General features: G+C 42.7%; 1 protein-coding gene across 1 annotated transcript in view; it reads right to left on the reverse strand.

Moving 5' to 3' along the window:
* FER1L6 (fer-1 like family member 6) overlaps positions 1-12,966 on the reverse strand; it is a 97,889-nt gene that overhangs the window by 21,066 nt on the left and 63,857 nt on the right. Inside the window, 5 exon segments of the mRNA XM_074985620.1 lie at positions 3,380-3,550; positions 5,122-5,249; positions 7,404-7,529; positions 8,623-8,754; positions 10,785-10,903. Of these exon segments, the coding sequence (XP_074841721.1) occupies positions 3,380-3,550; positions 5,122-5,249; positions 7,404-7,529; positions 8,623-8,754; positions 10,785-10,903 (676 nt within the window).

Here is a 12,966-nt window from a genome sequence, read left to right on the forward strand (position 1 = left end):
GGTCAGACATCACGGAAGATAGATTTACTGTAAAGGAGCCTTAGTCTGATGGATGAAAGAGAGCAGAACTAATTTTACACATGTGAAATGAAGCCAGAGCTGGACGTGTATTCTGCTTCTTCTACCTAGTCCCTTAAATCCATACCACCCAATGATCCCCACATCGTATACTCTCACTATCAGGGTCTGACATCACAAACACCATCTGTTTGGCTAACAAAGTCAGGGCAGGACTCCTCTTGGAGCTGGCCAATGCTACACCTTGATCATTCCACTTAGTAGGGACATGTGAAATTGAACTATTGGGGGTCGACAGTCAATCCTTGTACTCCTCAGGCTTGCAAGGAGTAAGGGAGGTTGACAGGAGAGTTTCTCCTGTCAACTGCCCTCAGTGAGGACAACCAGATAAGTTGATTGTAGATATTTCGATTCCAGCTGTGCAATTGTTGTAGCTGGAACTGTGTATCTACGATCGACTTTAAGGTCAAGTGTAGACCTGGCCTTAGATTATGTCTACTTTTTTGATGTGGAAGCATCATGCCCAGCTTACAGAGATAGATCAGTGCTCACTTTGACCGAGCAACCATGCTAAAACCAGAAGAGTAGCCACACTGGAGTGAGTGGCAGGGAAGGCTAGGGGCTCCGAATACAATCCTGCCCAAGCTGCTAGGCATGTACTCAGGAAATAGTCCCTCCCCTTAATTACGCCACCATGGAGATGGGTATTTTTAGTATGCTAGCTTGATCAACGCTAGTGCAGGTATGTCTTCTGGAGCTGGAATTTATATTTGCAACTGAAAGTGTGATGTACCTTTCACTCCCAAGTGCCTAAGTAACTTCTGAAAATGGGACTTAGATGCTTTTACAAAATTTGGTCCTATATCTCTACAGGTATATGGAAATGCTTGGCTTGCCACAATGATTTGTTCTAGGGTTTGAGCCCCTATTCCGTGACATTGGTTTTTTCCCTATTGTAATTCAATTGACTGAAATGGAGTCGACACAGTTGTGCACTGCAGAGGATCAACCTCCCCACACACCAGTTTTTAGAGGTCATGGAATTTATGCAGCCAAGCAACGTTCCAGTTTATTCTGATTAGTTAACTGACTTGTATTTCAGACTCGGGATTTGAAACTCCATTTCAAAAACAAAACAACAAATTCTGAGTACTGTTAAATGTGCCTGCTAAAATAACAATCAGCTGAAATCAGAGTGAGAACTGAGGCATTTCTGCTTATTGGGGGTGGAGGGGAACTTTTAGAGGCAACAGAAAAGATGGTCTATGGGAGTAAAGTTACAATAAAAAGGTAAAATGTTAAGAACTCGGCTTACTATTTTACTATGCAGTTTAAAATTACCCCTCCAACCCCCCCACCACACACACCATTTTAGCATATCAATTGAAGTACTGCAGTCAGGCACATCTAGGGCTAGATCCTCAGCTGGTGTGAATCCATTAAAATTAATTACTCAAGTTGCAACTATGATCAGTCATGTTTTAGCAACCCAAATATTTCACACTTCTTATCCATGTAAGGCGGGGAAAAAGGCAAAATTCACAGTGGAATGGATATGGGGAAGGACTGACACTTACAGAGGCCAGTTTGTTAAGGACAGCTACAGACCACATCAAAGCCAGTGAAGATCTTTTTTCACCTGGCTGAAACTAGAAACTAATCTATTTGGGATCACACATGATGTGATGGCAATCGCTGGAGTCACGGAAAATCTTGGCTTTCCTACACAGTGGGCTAATGGAGTCCACAGGGGTGTGGTTTCTCAGTCATACAAATGCTGGCGTGCATTAACTGGTACCCAGGGCTGCTGAGAGCCACTGAACCAAACTGTAAATCCAGTATCTGATGGAAATCACGTCAAGTCAGGCGCACCCCCCACTGCACCTAGATCCAGCATTTATGGGTAGACACTGCTGGTTATAGCTGGTGTGTGGGAGTTGCAAGGGGGAGGCACGTGCACTCCTGCATCATTCCCCTGCACACACCGTGAGTGCTGCACTGCTTCCAATGAGTACGGGGGCTGTCCTGCCCCTCCCCTACAGCCGTGCATCCTGAAAACGCTACTCTTAGGCACTGCTGCTCCAGAGGAAGGAGGGGAACTGCTTCCACGCCCGCCAGAAGCGGTGGAGCATTTCTGCAGGAAGCAGTGGTCAGATGCGGAGCAGGGGCAAGGAAGGGGCAGGGCATGGGTGGAGCAGGGGCAAGGAAGGGGTAGGACACGGGTGGAGCAGGTGCAGGGAGGGGGTGTGACATGGGCACTTTACTGGTGTATCCCCTGCAGTTCCCACACTGGTCACCTCTGCTGCTGCTACACACTAAAGGGTCTCCAGTGCACTTTAACATGGTCCTGTTTAAAACAGCACTAGATTATAAAGTGCACCAGTAAGGTCTACATAGACCCATTAATGCACAGCACTTTAGTACACTTAGAAATCACATTTTTGTAGGGCACATCACCCCACCAAGCCCCTACTCATAGGACAGGGATGTTATACTTTAAACCCTGGGTCAGATCAACTGACTGGGACCAGGAAATACAAGTCGCTCTCTGACCGATACTCCAGTGTGACTCACCTTTACGACCTGCCATCTTCAGAATTTACAGCCAAATGCTATTATCTTTAACGTTTGTGAAAATCTGGAAAAATTCCAGTGGCTTCAAGGCAGTTGGACTTTCACAAGCATAACTGAGAGCAGAATTCTGACTTATCACTATTGCACAGCCAGACTCAGATTCTTATTTATCCTTTGAGTCAGTAAAATCTCCAACTTACATTCATCAAAGATCAGGCCAACAGTGGGGAACTGGGGAATGACAAAGAGGGCAGTTGCTCCAGGCCCAGGGTTTCAAAGGACCCCAGAACTCTGGCCACTGCCAAAGTAGCAGTGGTAGCTGGAGCTCTAGGCCCCTCTGAAATGCCATGGCAGCGCTGTGCCAGCTGCACACAGCTGTGAGGTAGTAGGGGGAAGCCAGTACCCACAGTCCAGGAAGCACAGGGAGAAGACTGCTTTTGGTCCCACCCCTACCATTTTTGGCTCTGCCCCTTCTCAGAGGCAGAGCAGGGCCCCCCCTACTACCTTGCCTGGAAGCCCACAGCAGCTGTTGGAGCCACTGTCAAAGATGCTTAAAAATAGACAGTTTGCCAGCTGGAACTAGTTGTGAGCAAGTAAGGCTGCTACTTTTAAAAGTACTTTTTACTTCCAAGCCTTGTGACACAACAATTCTGGTTAACAAAATCTAAACATCCCAAAGGCTGAAAAAAGCACAATATTTGAGTAGATCAGTTTTCATCAAGAAGTGTCTCTGCAGGCCACTCATTTCTTGTGTATGCACAATCCAAGTGTCCGAAGAGGATCTTACTTTTCATACTGACTTTGTAGACCACAGGTAGCCCGGTGCCTGCTATAGAAACGATTTTCCAAATCAATTTTTGTTTCTCCAATGAGATCATCTGCTCCAACCATGTCGTGGTCATAGATCAGCACGGACAGCACAGTTTCCTTAGGGAAAGTAGCCTGAATTTCAAATGATCTAAGGGACAAATTGATAAGATTTTGTCAGACAAATCATTTGAAAGCTAAAAATAAAAGTCAGAAGAGATATAGCAAATGTCACAAGTGTCCAGTATGCCTGCAGAGGTGAACAGTTTCTTCTATTAAGTATTGATATTTCTACTGAACACCAGAACATACTAAAAACGTGCAGAATGAAAGGAGATAGTGCCTTCCCTAATCAGTTCCTAGTAAGATTATGAAGCTGTATGTTTTTTCTGAATGGTTTGTAGTCTTGTGGTGTACCTCAAACAGGAAGTACTAAAGCTCTGAGGAGAGAGTTTGTTTCCAGTCAATTTCTTGCCCAATTTCCAGACCAAAGAAAAGTAGCTAAGATCAGATAAACTGTGATTACAAACTAAACTGATCATTTGAACTTTTTCTGGTTCATTCCAAAATCTCCAAATCCTGATCGCAATGCTATATTTTAAATAACTCCATCCTGATTATTACTAGAGGCATCCTGTATCCATGTAAGGAAAAGTGGATTCTCGTGCAACAAAGAATTCACTGTGGAAAATCATGGGTTATAAAACTTACCTATACTGACACATGCAGGGGCAGATCCTCAGCTGGTGCAAAATAGTCACAACTCCTCTGACTGCTAGCTAAGGATCTGCCCATATGATGTACAAGCCCCCCACATACTTACTGTTCAGCTGTTTTATGTTAGCTGTGAATATATTATTATTCACCTATCTGCCTGGATATATTTGGTTTCTCATGTAAATATCACTAAGGCATCAATAATTAAGGAATACTTTACCATATTTAGTACAGTAAACACATGTAGCAAGTGAAAAAATGTAACATTTTATATCTGGAAAAAATTCTAACCTATATTTTCAGAAGTGTTCTCTCCTTTTGCCTGCTTAGATTTTGGAAGCCCAGTTTTAGACACCTTGGAAGCCAAGAGACTTTCAGATACCAGAGGAAGTCACTAGGAGCTATTGGTGCTAAGACTCCTGCAAAGTAGACCATAGTGGGTTGATTTTCAAATCTGTCCCCAACTATGGGTGTGGAGCACTTGAAAATCTAGCGCTGAGCGCTTCTGAAACTCTAGCCCTCTGTGTTTAAAGAAAGGCACCCAAAAATCGACTAGCCTGGAAACAAAGGCTACCTTTAAAACTGGGCTCTAGTTTGGTCCTAAAAGTCTGAGGTTGCTTTATAGTTATATTCAGATTTCAAAACACCACCACCACCAAAAAACTTGGAAATTAATTTTAACTGGTCCTGGCTGTATCCATGTCACTTTAAGCCTAACTAATCATCTCATTAATCTGAGATGATGAGATTGTTTGCTGCTTCCTTTCTTGTGCAGTAAGAAGCCTTCTGCAGATTAAATTTCAAGCTGAGTTTGACTAGCATAAAAATTGAATCATTGTAATCATGCAAAGTGACACTAATTCTTACAAGTTTAATTACAAAACATCCAAACACAGACATATCATTGTAAAATAGATGCACTCGCTTTTCAAAACAAGCAGACAGAGCAGCAGCAAAATCTAAGGCAGAAATCACCATGAACATTTACATAAAGCTATCACTCACCTCCCAAAAACTGGATTTAGTTGTTTGGGAATGTAATTGGCCTGGTCTTTAATTTCAGTATTGCCTAGTCTGAGCACAATATAGGGATCTGAGGTGCCCTCTGGATCAGCTGGGCTAAGATTATACGCCTGGTAAGAAGACAAGATTGTTTCATCAATATCCAAATGTTTCATTAAAGGTAATAATTAAATGAGGTTGTTTTCTAATAGAGCTGATTATCGACAGATGCACGGGCTGTTCTGGAAACACAAACGCTAAGCTAGTCTTGCCTATTAAAACCAAATAGCAACTCTCAGAGCGATCATAGAACAGCCACTTGAGTGGAACTCCCCCCCGCCCCCCCGTACATAATCTTCATAGAATTTGAAAAAGCCTTTGACAACATTGATAGAGACACTCTGTGGAAACTACTGTAACAGTGTGGCATCCCATTCAAACGCATTAGACTGGTCCATTCATTGTATGAACCCTCAACATGCCAAGCCGTTCAAAGTAGTGTCCTGACAGAATCCTTCAGCATACTGTCAGGAGTGTGACAAGGGAGCCTATTGTCACCTTTCCTGTTCTTGATCACAAAAGACTGAATTATGAACAGGACAACAGATGGCCATCAATGAGGCATTCAGTGGACACTTTTCAAACAGCTAGAGGACATTGATTTTTCTGATGATGTCACTCTCCTTTCACACCAGGATGAAAGCATGAAACATTCACAACACTAGAAAAACTGCCTTAATGGCTGGACTGAGCATTAACAAGGGAAAGACCAAGACAATGAGGATCAACCAGTCCAACAACACGACGATCACACTGGGATGGGATGACCTGGTAGATATGCAGCTATTCACCTACTAGGGGAGTATTATGGTCAGAGACGGAGGAATAGACAAGGATATCAGTGCCAGGATAGGGAAAGCAACAGCTGCATTCAAGACTCTTTGTCCCATATGGAGTTAATTAATATCTTCAAAGATGAAAGTGTGGATCTTCAACAGAAATTTTAAGAGTGTTTTTTTGTATGGATGCAAGATCTGGCATACTAAAAAGCCTTCAAATCACAAGTTACAGACATTCATAAACAGATGCCTGTGGTGCATCCTTTGCATTAAATGGCAAGACTTGGTCACAAATGAGGAGCTTTGGAACAGAGCAAGACAAGAACCACTTGATATTCAAATCAAGAGAAGAAAGTGAGGATGGTTAGGCCACAATCTCAGAAAACCATCATCCAGCATAGTCCATCAAGCTCTCACATGGAACCCTCAAGGAAAACACAAAAGGGGAAGACCTCAGACAATGTGGAGACAATTTACTGAGACTGAAGGACAACAACTGAGGTACTCCTGGAGTCAGCTAAAAGATTTGTCCTGAGAGAGAGTAAAGTGGAGGAGACTTGTAGATGACCTATGTTCTACTTGGAGTACCAGGATTTAAGTCAAAGTCAAATCACTGGGGAAGGATTGACTGGTGATTGTTTAGGACCGAAGTGCAGAGCTGAAGTGAGCAGATAAAACAGTCACGGCCACAAATACCGATCAGAATGGAATGCATGAGATGAGAAGAAGAGAAAGTGCCAAAGGAAAAGCCAACTTTCTGGAGGTTTTGAAGTCCAAAATTTATGAGGGATTCCAGGGAGTTTCACCAAAATAAGAGACCAGATCCTCAAATGGTATAAGTCATAACTTCATTGACAGGATCATTGTTTTTGAGGGATGTGATCTGAAAGTATTTAACCGCAGGAAAAAAATGGTCTCCTTTCACTTCTCCTCTTTGTCTTTTTTACTTTAATTTCCCTTCTTAACCCCAGGGTGGTCTACTATACATAAACTGATTTTCTTTTCTTCTTCTCTTTTATTTTGTCACTAATACATAACTCATTGCTGACTGCCTGTCTGCTCTCATTTAGCCATATCTAACCATGGTCCCTCAATATTTGACCTTCCTAAATTTCTATGACTTGTTCTTTCAGGTTCACCATTCACACTCCTACCACTCTGATTTCTCTTAAAGGTATATTCTCCCGTTCTTTCTTCCTGAATGCTTTCTGAACTTTTTCGTTCCTCTCTCTCGCTCTGATCCTTCCAAAATAGCCCCTAGAGTTCCTCTTCTCTAATCAATTTGCATTTTTGTTTACAATGAGAAATACTTATGAGTTGCAGATTATTGAATTTCAACATACAGAGGAGGCTTTTCGAAAACTACACTATGTACAAACTAAAGAAAAACTAATTTGACAAAAAGCCTCCATTATTTCAAGGTAGAAATGGAAGCCATGCACTTACTCTCACGATATACACCCTAACCAGAACTTGGACTGAGTTATTCGGCGGGATCCCTTGCAGAATATTAGGCTGCCCTCCATCTATCGAGGTGGAATCTTCAAGACTTTTGTATATGCAGAAAGAGCCCTGTGGATATACAATGTTTTATTTCCCTGGAAAAAACAAACACCACAGTCTAAAAGTCCTGGTATGCAGACATATCTTCATGAACGCACTCTGTGTAGGCACATACGCATGTGTGCATACCCACATTTGGCACCAAGGGTAAAAAGCGCGCTAAACCATGTTTCTGAAAATAATACTGTTCTGCTTTCTTAAGCTTCCAAAGCGTTTCCTTTCAATAACTGTACTTATTCTTGTCAACACATTCCCAGAAATATCTGCAAGTGCCTAGTCACAACATAAATGAATGCAACAATTGTGACTATTTCCCATCTCCCAGGCACCAATATTTTAAGGGTCACCATTTTGTTCTGAATCACACTTGTGTAAATTAGGAGTAATCTCATTGATTTAAATGGAACTCCATTTACAACACTGTGAGTGAGAACATGACTGACCCTTAGCTAGGCAGTAACAACTTCAGCCCAAACACATGCCACACTATTAACTCATCTTACTTGAATAACCATTATTATCTAAAAACAATTAGCAAGTCATTTTTAATGGAGATTTGCCACATAGAGATGGAAGAACCATCAGGTTCCTTTAAGGCACTAATTTCTCTGAAGTATAAAATAAATCATTTTTAGATCACACAACTATTGTATTAATTGTGCTTTGCAGACATTTGTATATTTCCATATCATAAATTGTATTAGATTGTGGAAATTTGAACTAGACAGATTAATGTAACAGACTTTATACTAAAATGAACTTGCATGAGCAGAGGCTGGGCTGCATAATGCAATAGATCACTTCTGGTTCTAATTACTATAAATCTGTGATTTAATTCACCTTTGTAGTTTTCAATGAATGTCCTGATTTAAAAAGACAATAAACATTGTGGGTTGGAAACTACCTCTGTCAGTCAGGTAACAGGAACAATAAACAGCAGTCCTCATATGTAACAAGTTGTGGCTTTGTATCTAATAGAATAATTAAGGCTGTCAATAGCTGACAGCCAGCGTAATTGAAACTTGTTTTCTGCACACCTGGAATGTCACTGAAACCTGCATTTCCCTAAATTACTATGTAGCCAATAAGCATTTAAGCTCACCTTAAATTTTCCTACTATTCTGTCCTCATAGACACTGTGATCTTCATCAGTGGCTTTGCCTCTGAAAAGGTCAAAGGTTTTCACCCAGTCTTCAAAGTTATTAAATTCACTCTCCAAGTCTCCTTCATAGATCTGTGAAAAAATGGGATTATGCTTATTTCACAAGACACATCAAGGGGAACCCAGGAACTGTTGCATTAATGGGTGACTTGAGACTCCGCTCTGGCTTAGGTTTTATAAAATTGAGTGCTTGTAAAACCTGTTGGTGAATGGAATATCCCACTACCCACCAGTAACTTTTAACAAATTTGCACTGGAGTAGAAACCCAATCCTGCAGCAACGTATTAATGCATAAGAACCCGAAGGCAAGATGGGTAAGAAAAGGTGCTGTGGGGAACAATTTTGCCTAGATAGGTAGTGAGATTGGATCACCTAAAAAGGTCTTTCCCATCTCTAGCTCTTACAGTGTGGGCCTATGTGAAATCGAAACTAACAAAAGGAAAAATGGCTACCTAAATTTGTTTTTCAGATGGAGATCTTTCCATTCACCTCAGTGATTTGTATACTGGTTTCAAGTCCCTTTTTATTCAGCTCCTCTCTAAACAGCCCAAATATTTTCCCTCCCTTCACTTGTCTCTAAGCATTTTCCATGTGTGAGGGAGTGGAGACAGGAGGCTTAGCCCTGTCGGGATAAAGGAAACCTCTGGGCCCAGCTTGCCCCACCCTGCATAACCAGCAACCAATGCCAGGCCTGGAGCCTGTCTCAGTTTGGGGCTGACTAGTGAGGAACCAAGAGCTTGGTTCATCAGTCTGAGGGCATGAACCAGAGCCTGTCTGAACATCTATCGGAGCAAGTAAGCCCTGACCCCTGACCCTCTGGGAGTAAAAAAAAAGCGGGAACCTCTGGAGAAACCTTAACTAAGGGGAATCTGAATTTTTGGGGCCACACCCCAAACCTAAGGACTTGAATAGTGTTCCTGGGCCAGGAACACAAGGGGACAAGGGGTCAGCTTTCACCCCACCACCTTCTTCCACTCACCTACTCAGCGACATAGCCACTAGGCTACTCAGCCTCCAGGGACCCAGCCACACAGTGTCAGACTTTTTCTTTGATTTCTGGATCTGAGTCATTCCCATGACACTTGTTCTTGGGGCATACACAAGGCTCCACCATCCCTGTCTATGATGCTGACTGCTAGAATAGGCTACCTTGCTTCTGTAATTTAACTCTCCTGTTAGCATAGGTTGTTGGTCTGTCTCTCAACCCTCAATCTGGAGGACCAGTGGACTGCTCTGCATCTGATCCCTGCCCTTTAACCTGTCCAGCTTGGGTATAAGAAGTTAATATATCCATTGGCACACACAAGCCTTCCATCGAGTCAAGGTACAGTCACCAGGAAGGACCCTCTATTGTTGTTCCACCTTTGATAAGATACAGATACCAGCATCTAACTCATATTCCCAGTGAAGATCTATTATCATTGTGTTGGATCCACTCAGCATTAGTTTCTATTCCATTTTTATACAACCTAGCATTTCTGAAATACCTTGTCATCTGCTACTCTAATATCCACATGTCTGCTTTCATCAGTATAAAGATATTTTAGGCTTAAACAGTCAGGTGATTAAGGGAATGTGTTAAGTGAACCTTGGCACGACGATAAAGCATACTCAGGTATGTGATTAACTTTAGCTGAGGTGCAATGGGAGAACAAAGGGAAAGGAAAAGGGAATGTCATTTTAATATTTATAGTATATGCTGTAAAGGTGAAATTCACCCCCAAGCAGAGAGGCAGCACAAGAACTAACCTCTGTGCAAGTCTCACTTAGGGCTAACTAGGGTGACCACCCATCCCGTTTTTGGCAGGATGGTCCTGTCCCGACTTATTTGTAAAAGGGACTAATTGTCCCGTATTTTCTGCACAGGTGCAGCTGACTGCTGGAGAGCATGTACTGTGCGTTGGTACGTGCTCTCCACAATAGAGGGAGCCATCAGCCAACTTTCCCCTTCCCTGATGCTCGGGGAAGGGAGAGGGGGAGCACAACCCCCATCCCGTGTGTGGCCATGGTAAATATGGTCACCCTAGGGCTAACCTTCTGCCCAGCAGTGAATTTTGCTCATCCCAAATAACCTGACTTATAACACCAAAGCATTTTTTACCTTCAAAGTTGCTAGACTTGGGTCTTCTTCCTTTTTTTCCTCTTTGAACAACTTTTTCCGCTTCTTTTTGCCTGATTCCTCTTCAATGGCTAATGCTATATGGCCGGATGTCTGCTTAGCTACAGAGATGACAGGACATCATTTTGGTTTAAAGCAGCTGCAGAGATGGATAAACTTCTAATGGTTTAGATAATTCCTTAACATGCCCCTTGAGGGGTCTTACTCCACTCTCCATATTTCTCATGCACTTCCTCCTATCAACCCAGTCAGAGGTCCCTTTCCTACATCTCATCCCTACCTGACACACCATTTTTTTAAAACTCCGGCTATGTCGACACTAGCCCAGAATATCGACTCACTAAGGGTCAATCTTCCAGGGTTCAATTTTGCATGTCTGGTATGGATGCACAAAAATCAACCTCTCAGGGGTCTCAGTCGACCCCTGTACTCCTCATAAGACATAAGGACTAAGGGAACTTGATGGGAGAAACCCTCCCATTCACCTTGTTCATCAGAGATGGCCAAGTAAGCCCAGCGCAGATATGTTGATTGTAGCTATGCAATTGCCATAGCTAGAAGTGAGTATCTGCAGTCAACTTACTTTGCCAAACGTAGACACAGCTGGATCCTCTCTACCAGTGACTACAGTCAGCTGTCTAGTTTATCCCTTTCCCTGAACCTGGTGACATCTAGTCTCATTCCATTCCCTACCCACTTCTTTCACACACACACATACACATGCACGTGGGCCTGCGCACACGCACAATTCTTTCTCTTTCAGGTCCTACTACCTCTCCAAATGTTGTGAAGAATTTAAGGTGAGGTCCTCCCAAGATGGAATGCCATTGCCGAGATGCCTACTACCTGTTGATCTCATATGTTCTAGGCCTTCCTCAGGTTAAAAGCACCAGAAATGCATGCCAGTGTGCCTCTACTTTAGGAAAGCCATGAAGTGTGAGAAGACCAATCGCTGTGCAGAAATTGCCTACCCTGGTTGACACTCCTCCACTGATTTTGACAGATATCAGCAAAGGCAGTAGGAGCTTGCTAGATCTAACTATTTATACAGACCTTCAGAAAATTATCCAGGCTTAGTGTTTGGATCGGTCTTTTTAATTTTATTAAATTAATTCATCTATCTCTGATATAAATATCAATTTTCTCTCTCTCTGGCTACGTCTACACTAGCCAAAAACTTCAAAATGGCCATGCAAATGGCCATTTTGAAGTTTACTAATGAAACGCTGAAATACATATTCAGTGCCTCATTAGCACACGGGCGGCCGCGGCACTTTGAAATTGACGCAGCTCGCCGCCGCACAGCTCGTCCAGACGGGTCTCCTTTTTGAAAGGAACCTGGCTACTTCGAAGTCCCCTTATTCCTATGAGCAGATGGGAATGAGGGGACTTTGAAGTAGCTGGGGTCCTTTCGAAAAGGAGCCCCATCTGGACGAGCCGTGCGGCGGCAAGCCACATCAATTTCGAAGTGCTGCGGCCACCCACATGCTAATGAGGCGCTGAATATGTATTTCAGCGTTTCATTAGTAAACTTCAAAATGGCCATTTGCATGGCCATTTCGAAGTTTTTGGCTAGTGTAGACAAGGCCTCTCTCTCCCCTCCTCCCCCAGCAATAGGCTGCCAATCACCATAGTATTTAGGCAATGATATTAAACATAACTCCTCCAAAAGTTTGGAGAGACTTTTTCAGTGCACAGGTCACCAGCCTGGTCAAAAATAATGGAAAACCCTGGCATAACTATCGCCAGTAAAGTTTGTGGATGGCAGAATTCTACCTATGTTAGGGTGCCAGGGCATGTCTACACAGCAGCCTTATTCTGAAATAAGCTATTCTGGAATAGTTTATTTTGAAGTAACTCTCCACACATAAGAATGCATTTTGAAATAGCAATTAGCTCTTTCAAAATACAGCGTCTACCCACACAGTGCCTATTTTGAAACAGAGCCATTGGGCACACTACGGCTTATTTCAAAATAGACTCTGTTCCCTGACTATGTTTACATGAGAGATTTTTGTCAACAAAACTGGGCTTTTGTCGACAAAACCTGTGGAGTGTCTACACAAAAAATGTGTTTTGTTGACAGTTCGTCAACAAAACTCAGTACTTTGGCTGATGGCATTCTGCCTCTCCAGGATGAGGAAGAATGCCTTTGTGCAGAATG

Source organism: Carettochelys insculpta, chromosome 2 (assembly GCF_033958435.1).
Source record: "Carettochelys insculpta isolate YL-2023 chromosome 2, ASM3395843v1, whole genome shotgun sequence".
Lineage (NCBI taxonomy): Eukaryota > Metazoa > Chordata > Testudines > Carettochelyidae > Carettochelys > Carettochelys insculpta.